This window comes from Henckelia pumila, chromosome 2 (genome assembly GCF_033568475.1).
Source record: "Henckelia pumila isolate YLH828 chromosome 2, ASM3356847v2, whole genome shotgun sequence".
Taxonomy (NCBI): domain Eukaryota; kingdom Viridiplantae; phylum Streptophyta; class Magnoliopsida; order Lamiales; family Gesneriaceae; genus Henckelia; species Henckelia pumila.
This window is the reverse complement of record NC_133121.1, coordinates 169,157,969-169,175,559: the sequence shown is the minus strand read 5'-3', so window position 1 is coordinate 169,175,559 and position 17,591 is coordinate 169,157,969. Positions and strand designations below refer to the sequence as shown.

The following is a 17,591-nucleotide window of genomic DNA, read 5'->3' as shown; positions in this document are numbered from 1 at the left end:
CGGGTTCAACTAGAATTGGATTTTGCAAACTTACTTGTTTCAAAAATAGGAAAAAATCGTTGTTTCTTTTGTTATCGAATTGAGGTGCGATTCATTGTAATCGTGTTATCTTTCATATATAAGATTCATATCACAACCACTGTAGTTGCCCTTACGTATAATCAATTTTTATATATAATAATTCAAATATTATGTTATAAGTATTGATGAAATAGATTGACGTTACGTGATTAAATTAATGTTATCCGAAGAATAATAAATTATTTATTTATCGATTAATTAACCTAATCGGCATCGCAACACGAATATGGAGCTCCAAGACAAACACATATATACGCCATATTGTAAGATCAAAAGCCAGCAACCGCCGGTCATGGTGAAATAGGGAGGAGAAATAAAGTACAAAATAAGAAGATAAAAAAATGGAGAAAAAATATATCAAAAAATGGGTGTTTGGTCCATCGCATTGCTCGGAAAAAAAAAAAAAAAAACTACTACATTAAGCTCAGAAGGATAATTTTTACTCGTCTTTTTACCTAAATTTGTGATGATGGCGAAACGGGCCGTTCCGATGCTCGAGAGGATGACTTGTCGGTTCCACGAACGTTGTACCTCTCGTAAACTTTTTCCCGGTTCTCTGACCACCAGGTCTCCGCTTGGTGCTCCCCGAATCTTCTCCGACTACATGGAAAAAGTATTAAAGTCAAGTCTTATGCTTTTGAAGGGAAACAAAACGTGACACGTGTTTTGACAACAAGGCGCGGCCGGATGGAGACGAGGCTATATGGAGAGAGTGTTACTCCCATGCAAGCATAGGGATGCCATACTGAATTCTGGAATCAGTATCAGGTCCAACCGAATAAATCTAACACGCCTTTCAATCATATCAGTAAGCGACTACATGCGTGTTACAGAAAGAAGTGGAACATCTCAAATACCTGAACCGTACGCGCTTGAGATCTCTAGTCCCATCTCGGAAGGCTACGAGTGTTATGTACACACCAGGTTCATATTGCTCGATCCATTCAGCCTCGATTTGACTGGCACTGCCAAGAACATCCGAGTTCCCAGATCTTGAGCCATTTTCACCGTCTGGGATAGGCCCAGATTCTTTAGTGTCAACACCCTCGGATACACTGCTCCGGTTAGCTTGGACACTTCCACCACCATTAGGAATTCTAATGTTTGTGCCATCATTTGTCCGATCGGCGGTGGAAAGCCCAATTCCCTCAGACTGGGAATTGCTTTCATTGCTTCTAACCGCGTCTCCTGAAAGCACTTCTGAGGGCATTTGTCTGCCGTTTGATGTAGTTGAATCAATTCTAGGATGGGAAGCCAAGTGCGAGCTGCTGATTTGGTTGGTTCTTGAATTTGTTTCTCCATTTGCACCAGGGTAGAGTACACCATTTGGTTCCAATCCGTTCGGCAGGTATACAAGTTTGAGACTTTCAGGGTCATACGCCCCAGGTGGTAATTTCTCAGCCATGTCTTTGAGCTGGAACAAGAGAATATCAGCGTTAAAACACATTTGTTGCTCTCTTTCGATCAATATATATGTGTGTTTGTGTGTGTGTAGCTAAATGGACCTGTGCCGTAAGAGACTTGATCACTTCTTTTGCTGCTTTACATTTAGCAGATTCCTCAGCAGCTAATGCCATTGCTTCTTGGACCTTCTTTACTGATTTCTGAAGCTCCTGTTCTTGCATTTCACATCGATTTCTCAGACTCTCCACCTATATCAAATTCATGATAACCAATATTGTACAAATGATGAAAAGTTTCAGAAATTAAAGCCAAAAAAGGAAAGAAATGGAACTTGATGATGTACCTGAACACGCAACTTGCTCACTTCATGACTCAGAACTTCATTGGTCTTCTTTATGCTATCGCCGATGTTTTTAGAAAAAGAAAGTCCTGATGTTGTAGGAACCGGTGTTGCTGATCTAGGAGGGCTTGCTTTTCTAGAGAAGGGTGAAACAGACCGAGAACTAACATTCGAGGGCGCAATAATTGGTTTTGGAACTGTTCGACGTACGTCAATAGATGTAGGCATGCCGGCATCTCTCAGTTGAAATAGAGAAGGCTGAAATAGAGAAGGAACCTGAGAGGACCGACCTAAAGAGAACGTTTCAGCTTTCTTCCCTGGTTTGGCTGGTTTTATATCGAACTGCTTGATCAAATCGAAGTTAGATGACATGGCCGACTTGGCCAACTTTAAATCCGCCTTGTCCAGTCTGTCCTTGTTTTCACCTGAAAGGCGCGGAATAACATTTTTTCGATTGTTGCTACTGGCTTCTGCTACCTTACTCAGTTTCACATAACAAGAATCGCACACCCGATATGGCTTGCCAGGATTAGGCGCCAATGCTGCACGTAAAGCTTTTTTAGAACTGCAAGCGTGGCAGTGTACTAGCCCGCAGTTGTAGCAATTATGCCTCTTCCTCGTAAAGCCAAACGCCTGTCTACAAGCAGAGCACTGGGACTGCTCCGCACCAGAAACCCATTTGTGAAGACATATTGCGGTAGTGTAATTCGAACCACAAGCTAGAAATTTAACGTGTCTATCCTTCAATGCTTCAACCAGAACTGGTGTTTTCCTATCTTCTACATCTCCATGGCCCAATCTCCCATTAGCACCCTTACCCCATGTATATACCTCGTTTTTGGAAGTTAATACAGCCAAGTGATAGGCACCACAAGCGATTTCTTCAACAGATTCGCCAATAAGCTTGTCATCGACCAAACAAGGTAACTTTCCATCTGACTGAGGATTTCCGAGCTGACCGTAGACTGAACTTCCCATTGTGAAAACACGACCAGACGTCGTTAGGCCGACTGTCAAACTATGCCCACAGGCAATTTTCTGAAAATTATGATCGATTAGAGCAGGCACACAAGTAGGTTTCAGCCGAGATTCCTTATCACCATGACCAAGGCGATTTTTATCACCATCACCCCAAGTAAACAGTTTCCCTGATGAAACACTTGCACTGGACTGAGTTACAATAACCTCAACCACAGCAGCAGTATGCCACACTCCACATGCAACAGTAATTGTCCTCAATCCCGAGACAGACTCAACCTCCCTCGGGTACGAAACACTTTCTCTATTTCCATGTCCCAAAACACCAAAAGTACCATCTCCGAAAGTGAAGAGCTGTCCAGTTGATGTTACTAAAGCTGTATGCCACGGACCGCAAGTAACAAGTGCAACTTGAAGTCCCTCGAGAGGCCCTGAAATTCGCTTGGGTATCCAATGACTGACATCCGTCCCATGACCTAAGAGCCCAGCTTTATGAGTACCGTCACCCCATGTGTAAAGTTCACCACTCATTGTAACAGCGCAAGAGTGAAACTCTCCACATGCAACTAAATCCACACTGCAAAACGACAGAGATTCCACTAGACGAGGTTGAGTAACATCTTTCCCAACTCCATGACCGAGCCGTCCACCTGATTCTTCCCCCCAACTAAAAACCTCTCCTTGCCTAGTGACTAGAGCAGCATGCCGAACCCCACAAGCTATATGATGGACGTCCAGAACAACATTACACTCTAACGGCCTGGGAAGCAGAACATCAGCTTTTGTGCTAATGGAACTAGCATTCTTTTCTGGACCAACCTTTATGACATTGTCGCATATAACCTCACCCCATATATACACATCACCTAAAGCATCACAATCATCTGGTGCAGAACCATGACTTGACGTACTAGGGGCGCTAGAAACGCTAACACGAAAAGCATCTGAACCAGATCCTTTCACTTGCATGATTGGTTGATCCAAAGCCACATGTGACCTTTCTGAATAGACCGAATTATCTATGCTACTGCTCTTTGGAGAACTGCTTATATTTGAACTAATTGAAATCTCGGATGAACTAACTTTTCGTGCAGCACTCACGGAACTGTTACTTGGACTGTTTGATGGCAAATCTTTGTTGTCCTGGAACATTTTACAAGAAAAATAACTATTGAGCAAGATAGAAAATGCCATTATATAGATTAGCCAATCTCAGAAAAGGGTATCTAATTATCGGCAAAACCCATCCAGGTAAAAATGCCACGCCCTTAAAAGATAAAGCTACCTTCCAGTACACCGATTCTTTACCTTACTAGGTGATTGATTTATTATGTGTAAAATTATATATCCAAATCAGTACATAAATAATTCATTTGCAAAGCATATTTAAGTTTCATGCAGTGGCACAGTGCACAATGAAGAACATGCAATAGAAGTTTGCCCTATTGGAGTTCTAACCGCAAAGAAAGTACCAGATTCACCGAACATTGATTCGAAGTAAAGTTTTGACCCCCAAGTACTGCATTATACCAACTAATACGATATTCATATCCAAGTTTCCATAAGCATACTTTGACACATTAACCAAAAAAATTCATGTTTGCATCAAATGGTTGCAAAACTTACATCAAAATAGAGGCCTCCATCATTCCATCCATCAATTTTTGAGCGTCCAGCTTGTCCGGAAGATATCAATGACTTGAGGCCAGCTATCCAGATCTCTGCCTCAACTTTGTCCTTGCAAATCTAGCAACAAAATAAGAAGAGAGCAGAGCTAAATTTCCTACACTGAAACTATAACAATCAATAAAAACAAACTTGACATTTAACTAACCAGGTCTAGGGATCTTTTCCCGTTGTTATAAATGAGCGAGAACGATAAGTAGTCCTTGTCAGGGCGCAAATATCTTTGGAATACGGCCTGGAATCAAGTTGGTAAAATCCATTAAATTGACTTCACATACAATAATTCTCAGGATCATGCAATTTTATTTTCTTTTTGGTGGTACAGTTATAAACATATAACTAAATAAAGACAATCAGAAACATGAGATTAGTTTCCAATCTTACAGTTCTTTGTCCAGGAATAATTCTTGATACTGAAGCTAACTTCAAATTTCTTTCACCACTACTAGAAATCCAAATTAAAGATTTTTCGTCCTGTAATGTTGAAATCAAAATACAGTTAATAGCTTTCAGAGAAATGCATAAAAACTGAAAATGGTATGAGAGGCTATCAAGATATGCAAACATCATACAGTAAAGAACTGTAGCAATCCAACCATAGATTAAACATACAACAATCAGCCTTACGTAAGTCAAGAAAATGTTCAAAAGCTGATCAATTCTGCAGTCACTGGCTTTAACTTAACGCCAGTTTGGATACAGAAGCATTTGGCTTGAAAAAAATTTTGATTCAGCAGGCACTTTTTTCAGTAATTTTTTTTAAAAGAGCAGAAGCAGTTATGTGTTTAGATAAAATAGAGAAAGAAGTTTTCCGCTTTTACTTTTCAAGTGCTTGTTCAATTATCCTTTTTTAAACAAAAGTGCTCTAACAAAAATTTCCACTCTAGAAGCTTTTGCATCCAAAAGAACTCTTATTCATATAAATTTTGCCATATTTTCAATTGGTGACGAGCTATCTGTGGAGGGTTACTTGTTCATGGACAATTTCATTTATGAAATGGAACTCGTAGTAATTGGTAGTCAATAAAGCTTTATGTGACAACAAATTTTCACCTAAGACAACTCAAGGCTTCATTAGCATCGTAAAAAATATAACCTACTGTAAAGTGTTCTGAATTTGAGTTATTGATAGCACTAAAGCATATTTTCCACTCTTCTAAGACCTAAAATCGAGAGCAAGCCTTATTTGCAAACCCACATTCTTTAATATTAAATAGAGATAGCATCAAACATCCTAGTATTGTAAGAGCAAGAACTAAATGGACCAAGATATTGATTTAACAAAAAAATTATGAGCCATAAGCAACATTTTTTAGCATCCTTGAATATGGTTTGATATGAAACAAAGGATGTCCCTTCCTCTACCAGGGTCAACACTTGAACACAAAATGAATAAAGGTTTCAGATACAGTTTATACCTAAACACATCAAGACTGAGCATCTTACAGGACCAACTCATCACAAGAGACAATTAAAAACAAGAAAACATGCCAGTATTTAGGCATTAATGTAAGTAATGACTTGGGAGACAGTCCACGTCCACCAATGAGAGCACATGTGGACGAGGACTTACACCATAAGATTACAATTCCTTAATACATTAAACCCTTTTTACAAAAAATCTTACATGCACAATTAAACAAGGGCTTATGTTGCATAATTATAGTCGACTTACAGTAGAGAGTCTAAATGGATAAAATTTAGGCTTTCCCTTACGACCATATTTAAGTAGTTGAGCACCCTTCTTTAGAGCAATCAATGCCTGCACAAGGTAAAGGGGAAGTTGAAAATGGAGGCACTTAGAGTAGAAAACAGCAAGATGTCCCGACAAGGACTATTAAAGGAAGTGAATATTTGAAAGTTTGAACTTAAACAGCGACAAAAGTAGTAAAGTCTCATTCTAAGAAACATGAACCTTTCAAAAAAAAATAATGATGTTTCAGCCAAGTAGATTAAATAAGCCTTTACAGATCCTGTACTCATCCAACCACATCCATACTCACAAGTTCAGGTCAATTATGGTTAGTAAAACCATCAAGAAAAATAACACACTAACCTAACAAGTTACAAGTTTGAGAGGCTGGATGAATTATTTGAATAAGAGGTGTAAGCATCATCTATGATATGCATCACTACCAGTAAATGGAAATTATAGCAACTAAAACAAATTTTACGAAACTTGTGGAAGTATCAGTGGATACTTTTTATTAATGGAAAGATTTCAAACTAATATGAACTATCAACTATGTACTTGATATATGCACAGACACCTATAACATCATCTGTTTTCTTGTTCTTCTCGTTTTCCTCCATTGATAACTGTTTTTCCTTAAATTAGTTACTTTCAAGACAAATAACAGAAGCACTCTATAAGTTTTTGAAGAGATTTGCCAAAGCAAGTCGAATCTTTGTCCATTAATTTCTTTGGCAGGATCGTAGGATCTTAAGAAGCTGAGAGCAACTATTCATTAACAGAGATAACTTTCATAATAGCTACCATGTGCCGTGGAACTACATAGAAAATTATGTCATGACTCATAACACATTAAATACAGAAAACCATAATAACCTATCAACTTTAATTAGATTTCCCGAAGGAAAGTGAAACTATGATCAAATTAAATAAAATTACAAAGACAAGATTTCTCACATTTTCATATTTTTTAGAACACGTGTCAATTAGAACGCGTGGACAATATGGTGAAGTTAACAGCTAGATTTGAAAATCTTTTTCAAAACTACATTTGTAGAAATTTTCCTCCTATGCTTTGTTTACATATTCCTCAATCATGATCCAAACATAGTAAGCTTACATAAATGCACTCGTTACGCAGAAATTACACTGTTATCTAAATTTTCCTCACTTGAATTTTATGTCTTTACATTTTCCATGTTGTTCCATTGTTTTCTCTAACGTTGCATTTGAATTGATGTATTTCAAATCCATGGATGTCAAAAATATTTTTGTTGTTTAGAGAAATAACACCATAAACTTCAAATCCACCCTTTACATGTTTATTTAATGTTTCACGTTAATTAAGATGGATTTCAAGTTCCACAAAGAATTGTAATCATTTGAAAATCAATTCTACCTTGTATTACTAATTTGTAAATAAATAAGGTTTAGATTTAATTGTAAACAACAAAACTATAATCAAAATTAATGGATTTTCAAATACATAGATCCAAACGCAACCTAAGTGTCTCCACGCTTTTACCATGATTACTTCTTTAAATACTAACAATGAAAAATATAGCATATTCATTGAGTTAAATATTTGCAAAGATATTCCAGCATTTCGTTCTAACAAGGACAATGCAATATTTTCTTCAGTCAGTTCAATTTCTTAGTATCATACAAAAATCTGCCGAGCTCCCGAACTTCAAATGTTTCAGCCAACAGTTTTCTTTAATCTTTACATATAGTGGATAATCCATATCATGTCAGCAATCCCAGAATAAAGATCTAAGTCATAATTTGAAAATTTTCTTCCCTCTTAGTCTCACGATAAATGCCATTCACTTCAACAAACAGAATTCTCTACCTCTCTCTACATAATATTTTCCACTTTTAGTGTTGGTCCAGCTATAACTTATTTAACCTAGTATTCTTACAGACCAAAACCACAAGCCGACAAAAATATAGTTTAACAATTAATTATTTGAACATCTCTACAAGACCCTTAAAAACCAATCGTCGGCAGAAAAAGGAAAACGAAATCAAAATCCCAAAGTATAACGGCCAAAAAAAAATCTCATTGGGATCTTCAAAGCCTTAGGTATTAAAATTCTACTAACCATAACAAAACTAAAAAAAATATAACGGTGAAGGAAAATAATTAGTTCTTAAACCTTCAGCCACAAGGCTTATTAGATCCTGAAACCCGACTCCCAAAAGAATTCATAGTTACAAGCTAGAACATATCAAATTACCATCATTGATAAAAAAAAATATATGACAAGCGCATGTCACATCAAAACGAGCTGCAGAAAAGTGATTTAAAAAAAAAAAAAACTATACAGGGGCATGGTATGGAACAATCCAACATGAGCAAGGCAATCAATGCAACTTTGATATTTACAAATTTTTAAAATGAAAGTTTTCTAACAAAATAAACAAGTCACCCCGGAGTCGAATATAAGTACTTTTTTTACACCAGCTCCACAATATAACGTAAGCTCTCGCTGACACACTATAAAGGCCCTCGCACATAGAGGTCTAATATTCTGGGTTTTCCTCTTCGATTACAGTCCAAAGGATACGAGGCTGTGGAAGGTGCAACCTTAAAAATTCCTAATATCGAGTCATTATCGGTTATCGGTTATGCAGCTCATGTCAGCAACGTAAGCTGGCTTAATGTATATATTTATAACCGAGGACTGGCAGCCGCAACCATCAGCTTTTGGTAGGCACTAGGCAACATTACATATTAACGGTGGCTCCACAATAAAGATGTAGAGTAGAGTGGCCAGTGAACACTCTAATTAAGTGAAAAGACTTGGCTTTTGGATTTGGGCACTCATCATGGCCTACCACTCTCCCTCCCACCTCTCCTCACCCACAAGGGAAAAAGCCAAAAAAAGAAAAGTAACATTGAATTGAAAGCTGCAGATATCTTCACTATCAGCAATAAAACAATAAACAAAAAAGAAAGCACATTAAAAGACAGAATCTGCCCACAAAATCACATCTTGAATCCAAGAACATGCAGCATTAAAACAGGTAAAACAAGAGGTATAGGTACGGTACCTGCTCGATGTCACGGTCTGCATTACCATAGCTACCAAGATCTGCCATTCAATGCCAAACGTAGAATCACCGCCACACCACCGCCACCATCATACTCTCCGCTCATTATCTTGCCACTCCACCGCCGCCGCCGCCCACTACCATCCAAACGGCACCGGCAAAGTACCCAAAAAAGAACAGCCTCGTGAAAACACCCACCTTCGCTCCCTCTTGGATCTGAAGGAACCCAGAAGAAAAAAACCAAATCTTGACGCTTCAACTCCTTCCTTTCAATCAAAGTTTTTAAAAGTCAAAAGAATAGGCCCTCTTCTAGTTACTTTTGACCAAGTCCAGCGGCAGAGGGGTAGGTGGCGGACGGCGGAGGAGTAAATGGGCCGCCGGCGGAGCATAAATACGATGAAAGAAATGCAGTGTAGATAGAGGGGAGGTGGTGTAAGAAGAAGACAGAAAACGGAGTCAAAGATTGGGAAAAAGAAAAAGGAAGAAAGCTGCAGTTTCGATGTTTTGCCTGAAAAGTGAAAACCCCCTTCAAAATACAAATACTTGGATGTGATTCCCTGCGACCAACTGCACCTTTGCTTATAATATGTCTCCATTTTCTTTTATTTATATATATTAAAATGTATTCTTTAAGACTACCTAACAAATTTATCTCAAATTCGATCCGATTTATATTAAATTGAAAGTAATACTTTTTTATTAAAAAAATTTAAAAAAAATTAATGATTCGTATCGAATAAGAGATCATCTGACAAAATTACATGTGAAACTATAGCATACGATAGGGGTGTCAATTCGGGTGGATCGTGTGGGGTCGGGTCGGGTTGAAGAAAATATTTTTTAAAAATCTTTTAACCCGAAAACAAACAACCCAAAAACGAACAACCCGAACCCGATCAACCCGAACCAACCCGATTTATTTTTTATTTTTAAATTTTTTAAAAAATTTAATTAAATTAAAATTCAAAAAACACAATAATAATAATAATAATAATAATAATAATATTTAATTAAATACATAATAACAAAATCTAAGCTTATATATAATTTAAATTTGAAAGTGTAGTTGTAAAAAATTTAAATTATACATAGTACAAAAAATAAAAAATTATTTTAAAACATCAGATTTAAATTTTAAAATAAACATTAAATGATCAAAATCTATTATATCAATATACAATAAATTTTTTTCAAATATAAAACACACAAAAAATGTGGCAAATATCTTTCATAATTTAATATACAATAATAGTTAAAAAAATTCGGGTCAACTCAGGTTGACCCGAACCTAACCCAAACCTTATTAATTTTTTCGGGTTAGCTTTCGAGTCAACTCGATTCGACTCGAACCCAAAAACCCCCCAACACTAACCTGATATTTTTCGGATCGACTCATGTCGTGTTGACGGGTAGGGTTCAATTTTAACACCCCTAGCATAAGAGCATATTGTCTGTTGCACACGGATATTAGGAAGATTTTGTGGTTTTTTTACTTTTTGTAAAGTTTGGATTAATTTTTTAATAGGAGATGTAGTTGATTAATATCTTGTTTTGCAAATTGGATTAACATTGTGTTTAAACTATTTTTTAACTTGTGTATGAAAACATGATTATGATTTTTAAAGAATTGGTACAATTTTGATATGAAGAATAAAACATTGGTAGTTTTTACATCCTTATATTATCTAGTGTTTGATTCAAATCTTAAAATAATTTGAGTCATATATATTCTTTTGTCATATTCTTACGTTTATTATCCATATACTATACAGTTTTTATTATTTTACCTCATGAAACCAACCGATGTCTGGTAATGTAATCGTAGTTATTTATTTTATTTAAAATGATACAACTGAATGAGATAAACAAAATATTTCAAGCTTCGGAACCATCAACATTTTTTTACGGATATACATGAATTGATTGTAAAAAAAATTGATTTTACAAAATTTAAGCGCACCGTGTTTATTATTTGATAATTATTTATCACTGGACTATATACTCCTATTACATGTATGTGTTAAATTTTTTAAAAATATTTTATATCAATTATTCTACATATTTTATAATTCATAATATGAGTCCACAGATTACAATCTCACCTAACTGTAATTAATTGACATAATAAGTGACTTATTAATTGAGCTCTAAATACATTTATTGAGCATGGATTTTAGTGCACGACAATCAAATACTAATTAAACTAATATTGATGGCCATATAATTTGAGTTCATATATATTTTGTTCGTCTTCAATTATATATGTCATTTTGCATTTTTCGTTTATCCAAATATATAGATATATATTACTATTTAATAATATTATTTTTTTTCCAACTAATTTCTTAATTTTTTTGAGAAAAAAAAATAATGTTTTAAAAAGCACTCAGCGGTGGGTGGCCGTCACCCACCACCTAACACCAAGGTCCCTAGGCAGTATAAAATATTTTATATTATCTAAAATCTAAAATTAATCAAAATATCCATAAATGTGTTCAACAATTTTATTAATATATTTTTCAGTAATGCTTATTAATATGAATAGATTTTTATATATTTCAACAAAAATATGCTAAAGTTTGTTCAACTATTTTTTATAAAATATTTTTATATTTATTTTTGAAAAAAAAATCGAACCGGCTAGATTGTTTGTTACCCGCCTAGGCGATCGATTTTTTCAGCACTGCCTAAGGCCACCGATTTTTTAAAAATCAGTGCGGTGGATAATCGTCCACGGCCTAAGCGACGTTTCTTAGAACTGAGAAAAACAAACAATGAAAATTGTAACAAATGTAGGGAAAATCTGTTGGATCAGAGGCACATTCCGTCTACCATGCACAATAAGAGAGTTCACTTTAGTAAAAGAAGCATAGTCATGAATCGGTGAGAGGCAGCTCTTAGGGTCCGGAAGCCAAATATCCTCAAAAGTATTAATACGAGCCCCATCACCCACCTTCCAACACAAACCTTTTGCAAGTAAAGTTCGGCTCTACATCAACGCTCTTCAGATGGAAGATGGATTGCTACCCATTTCGGCTTCCATAATATCCTAATGGTGAAAGTACCGGACTTTCAAGACTCGTGCCACCAAAGAATCAGGTGTTAGAATAATTTTCCAAATTTATTTAATATTTTTAGAAATTTTGTTTCCAATGACGAATAATGATCTCCGCTGCGAAAATTACGGGGATCGACCTACCCGGTTAGGTCCGCGAAAGCTCTTCAAAAACCTCATGTCTGTTCACGAGTGGATTTTTTGGTTCGTGAACGGGTCTCACTAATTAAGAATCGCAACTTTCGACTTCGTCTCTTCATTTCTATAAATATGTGCATCATCAGATTCAATGGTATGTCTTAAATCATTTTATTACCTCTATTGTATCCTGAGAGATATCGTAAAAACATCTCTTAAAAGATAGCTTTTAAAACGTGTCTTGGAGTTCACCAAAATCCTTTATAATATATTCAAAATTCTTCAACATCAGGTTCCGAGATAATACGCCAAATCTGCTTAGCTAATAGGGTCTTGTTGAATGTCTCCAGATGTCTAAAACCCAAGCCGCCCATGCATTTCGGCTTACACAGGGAATTCCATGATTTCTAATGCATCCACTTTTTTCTAGTGTCTACTCCCCACCAAAAGTTAGAGCATTCTCGCTCCATCTCCTCACACATTGATTTGGGAATACGGACCTCTACCGAAAAAGTTTTGTTTCCCCAACCTTGTATTCTCTTCAATACTCTCTCCACCATTTGAATTGCAATTTCTTACTTCGCGTAGAGACAACAGGGTGTAAGGTCCAAAAAGTCCACTAGCTTAATCAAGATTAATTAATTAAATTATATGATTTAATGCATGATATTCAGAATATTTAATTGATATGTTTAATTATGTGGTTTATTTGAATGCCTAAAATTTTATGTGATGTGATGTGATATTTTTTTAATTTTTAGGTTGGTATTTAATTTTGGGTCGTAGGGACGAGTCTAGCCTTGGAACGAGTTATGAAAAGTATTTTTAATTAAAGTTTAACTGGATGCAGTGTATCTTATTTATTTGAGAGAGTTAAAATTTTAAAAGGCTTTTAAATGTAACTAATGGGCCATGTTGGAGCCCATTAGTCACAAAAGAAATAAGCGTTCAGAAATTTATTTTGAATTCTCATTTTGAACGCTCCTTTTCTCCTTTCAAAATCTCTCTCACTCAAACACTACGATCTCAAGGGTTAGGATTCTTCAAATCCTCAAGGCTAGATCATCCTTCCGCCCAGGTTAATTCCAATCAAACGATACAGACAAATTTTTACTGTTTTAAACCCATTAAAGAATTTAGATATTTTCAAGGTAAAACCCTAGGTGTTTGATAGATGATTTATGTATGTTTTCTTGAAAAATTTATGAGTATGTTGTGTTGATTGTGATACGTGAAGCATTCCTGATGTGTTCGGTTCAAGTTTATTGAGTTTTGAATGATTTGAAGGAAATAAATCAGAATTTTGGGGAAAATTTGAAGGAAGGTTTTTGATTCAAAATCTTTGAAATTGTTAGGTGTTTTGGTATGAATTATTTTTGAAGCTTTTATGGTGTTGTATGATATTTTGATAGAAGAGTGTTCCAAAACATCGTGGGATTTGAAAAGGTGCAGAAAAGAAGAAGTTTTCGAAAAAAAAAAGTCGCGACGGCGCGCCTGTGCTGCGCATTTCTGCGCATAGGCTGCGCGCCCGCGCAGAGCTCCCGCATATCTGCGAGCGGGCTCCGCGCTACTTGTGCAGCGCGCCCGCGTCGCAGGCTCGACTTACCCACCCCTATTTACGTATCTTGGGTCCTAAAAATCATGATTTTGATATTTTAATGTATTTTAATTATTTTTAAGAATGTTTGTGAAAAAGTTTCAAGTTTTCGATGTTCGAAACGAACGGAATGCCTCATATGGATCGGTCAAGCTCTGTAATGCATGTTTATGTGACTTTCTCTTGAAAACTAATTCTTCATGAAATGTTTTGAAGCTTGTAAGCATGTTAGTATCACAAGAAATTTATGAGCATGATTTTACAATGATACGAAATGATATGCTAAGATGAAAGCTATGGTACATGAAAAAATATTTTGATGATTTATGCATCTTTGTGGTGATTATACGGGGTATGCACTTTGGGATGAGCTCCGGAGCGGCTATCCAAATATGGCTCACGGGATGGTTATATTGAGTATGCACTTCGAGATGAGCTCCGAAGAGGCTATCCAAAGAATGAAAGTTTACGGGCGTAATGTCATATGCTTGTAGGGGTGTCAATTCGGGTGGGTTCGGGTCGGGTTGACGAAAATAATTCTAAAATTTTCTTCAACCCAAACCCGACCCGAACCCGAATCAACCCAAAAATGCCCAACCCGAACCCGAACCCGACTAACCCGACTAACCCGATCAACCCGAACCAACCCGAATTTTTTTTAATTTTTTAACAAATTTATTAAATAAAAATTCAAAAAATACAATAATAATCATAATATTTAATTTAAAACACATAATAACAAAATCTAAACTTATATTTAATTTAAATTTGAACTATTAGTTATAGAAAATTTAAAGTATTCTTAATACAAAAAATAAAAAAAAATATTTTAAAAAATAAAAATTGTACAAAATAAACATTAAATTAAGAAAATATATTATATCAATATATAATATATATTTTTTTCAAACATACAACGTATAAAAATGTAGTAAATCTATTTTAATTTTATATAAAAATAATAATTATTAAAAGTTTCGGGTTATTTCGGATCAACCTGGGTTGACCCTAACCCAACCCAAACCCGATTAATTTTTTCGGGTTAGCTTTCGGGTCAACCCGATTCGACCCAAACCCAAAAACCCCCAACCCTAACCTGATATTTATGGGTTGAGTCGTGTCGGATTGACGGGTTGGGTTGAGTTTTGACACCCCTATATGCTTGTTGTACAACAAAAAACTATGAATGACTCTTTATGACGGTTACCACAATTCACTTACTTCATCACCCCAAATGGTTTATGTTATGACTTTATTAAGATGCATTTATGTTACGTTTAGCATGAAAGCTTATGATAATGTTTTCTCTTTTAAAGTTTAGAAAAAAAATCCTTTTATGCATTTTTTTTGTTGAGTCTTTAGACTCACTATACTTGAATGGTGCATGTAACAATGATTTTGATGCATTCATTGATGATTATATGGGCGGACATGAAGAAGAGACAGGGATCGGTCTAGTGGGTGATGCATGAGTGCGAAAGATTTATGAATGAAAGTTGTTCAAACCATTTTATGTTGTTGAGGGGAAACAAGCTTATTTATTATTTCTTTTGATGGCTATGTTTGGAAAAATCTTTTGAATATTATTTTCATTATTTCGTGCATTTTTTTACACCCTTATTAAATAAAGAAGATGATGCTTCCGCAAAGTTTTTTTTTATTTTCCCTAAACTTTTATGTATGTATGTTGAGTAACGCTCCGATTGGAAATTGATACGTTACACAAGGAGACACAAATACATCTCATGGGCGTCGACCACTAGGATAGCTAAAACAGATTTAATATTCTCAGCCAGCTGCTCATTAGTATTCGGGCTGAAATAGAGGGATGATTTTTTTGAAATTAATAAGCTGCCCCGAGAAGCTGAGTAAACCTGATTTTGAGCAGTTTGCCATGCGCACTTGGGCCACTTGGAATGAGAGGCTTCATTACCTGCATAAATGTAATGGCAAGGATAGAGAATTGGATGCTGATTGGTGTGAAAATCTGCTACGAGAATTCTGTGTTGCACGTGCATCAGTAACGAGCGGCCCAAAGCCACCTTTGACCAGCTCCCCGGGGACTTGGACTGCCTCAATAATAAACCAATTTCGATTGGATGTAGATGCGGCTTATAAGGAGAGCTCTACTAGTTGTGTAGTTGGAGGTGTGATACGAAATCATGAGGGAAAACCGATTTTGGCTTTTGGAAAATTGCTTGATAAGCCTCAATCTGTTACAATGGATGAGCTTCTTGCCATCAAGGTTGGCATCAATAACGCATGACAGCACAACATCCAAATTCATCAAATCACATCGGACTCTCTTCCCGTCATGCAAGCAGTCAGAAGGCCAGAAGAGGATCTTAGTTATGTGGGTTCAATTGCATTAGATATTAGCAGACTTCTGGAGGCTCACGAATTTACTCGTCTTATTCATGTTCGAAGATCGGCTAATCAGGTGACTCACTTGATTGCTGCTTTTGCCTTTTCATCCTCTTCTTATTATTTTTGGGAGCATGGATCTTTTTCTCCGTGGTTGATTAAACTTGTAATTGCGGACATATCTTCTTCTTAATAAATTACAAGATTTTAGCTGTCAAAAAAAGTCTTGGTAAAAAAATAAAATTATATTACATCAAAATCATATTCGAAATTGATTGCATAATTGTAGTGACCCAATCCGGAATCACTAACTATCAGATATTAAGCATGCAATTAAGTCTTAAATTGAAATTAACAAATCCAGCGAAAACTTAAACCATAAATACAACATACACCGGCAGAACAATCGGACCAAATAAAATATTATACAATCACATCGAACGGAAGGTACTAAAAGTCCAATCTAACAACCTGAACAGAAATAGGATAACCACGCAACCACTGCAGCTCAACGATCGCTGCCACTGAGTCCATCTAACCTAAGTCTTGCCCCATCGAATAGGGTGTCCAACACAAAACACTTGGACATGAGCATAAAACCCTCAGTACAGAAGTACGAATATACATATACCATGCATGCATATGCAATATGAAGGGTACTGAAAAACCTATCCAGAAGACTGCTCAGTCAAGGCGCCATGGTATGTAGCATGGTGGGCCGTTGCATCAAGAGGTGGCTCTCATACCATAAAAACTCGTTGATATAATCGGATCCAAATCCATGGAAATTCATCCACTAAAATACGAGGCTGAGCGACCCCTACTACAGACTATTCAAATCAAGGCATAAAGCTCAACGTGTACATGCATGCCGCATAATATCAATGCACATAATAATACCACACAAAACATGCAAACATAATAAATGTATATTCAACCTGGTATCTCGGATAATACGTTTGTACCTCTATTGAAAAAATCCAAGCACCCTAGAACCTCTAGAAGTTTAGGTACTCAAAATCCATGTTTATAAGCAATAATCACTATATCACTTATTGTGCTCTAAAAGCTTTAACTAAGATATTACATACTCCCTAATTTCTATAGGGATCAAAAATTATACATGCATTCGTCGTTAGCCCACTGATGGTGACTGCGTCAAAACTTAGGCACGACTCCTCTATTATCCTCGAAGCGC

General features: G+C 36.1%; 1 protein-coding gene across 1 annotated transcript; it reads right to left on the bottom strand.

Annotated features, from left to right (window-relative positions):
• Window positions 1–308: 308 nt before the first annotated feature.
• On the bottom strand, window positions 309–9,787 carry LOC140880082 (PH, RCC1 and FYVE domains-containing protein 1-like). The gene is made up of 9 exons (XM_073284179.1): window positions 9,240–9,787; window positions 6,165–6,251; window positions 4,874–4,963; window positions 4,638–4,724; window positions 4,430–4,549; window positions 1,829–3,946; window positions 1,587–1,733; window positions 939–1,495; window positions 309–681 (listed from the first exon to the last, which is right to left on the bottom strand). Exons 1-9 carry the CDS (start codon window positions 9,285–9,287, stop codon window positions 537–539), a joined length of 3,399 nt encoding a protein of 1,132 aa, XP_073140280.1. The 5' UTR covers window positions 9,288–9,787; the 3' UTR covers window positions 309–536.
• Between the last annotated feature and the right edge of the window lie 7,804 nt (window positions 9,788–17,591).

Bases quoted from the DNA above. Each gene is read 5' to 3' on its own strand.
- LOC140880082 (XM_073284179.1), bottom strand. From the start codon at position 9,287: ATGGCAGATCTTGGTAGCTATGGTAATGCAGACCGTGACATCGAGCAG. The intron at 1,734-1,828 runs GTACATCATCAA...AATTTGATATAG, and splicing joins TGAGCAAGTTGCGTGTTCAG to GTGGAGAGTCTGAGAAATCG. The intron at 1,496-1,586 runs GTCCATTTAGCT...CTCTTGTTCCAG, and splicing joins TCAAGTCTCTTACGGCACAG to CTCAAAGACATGGCTGAGAA.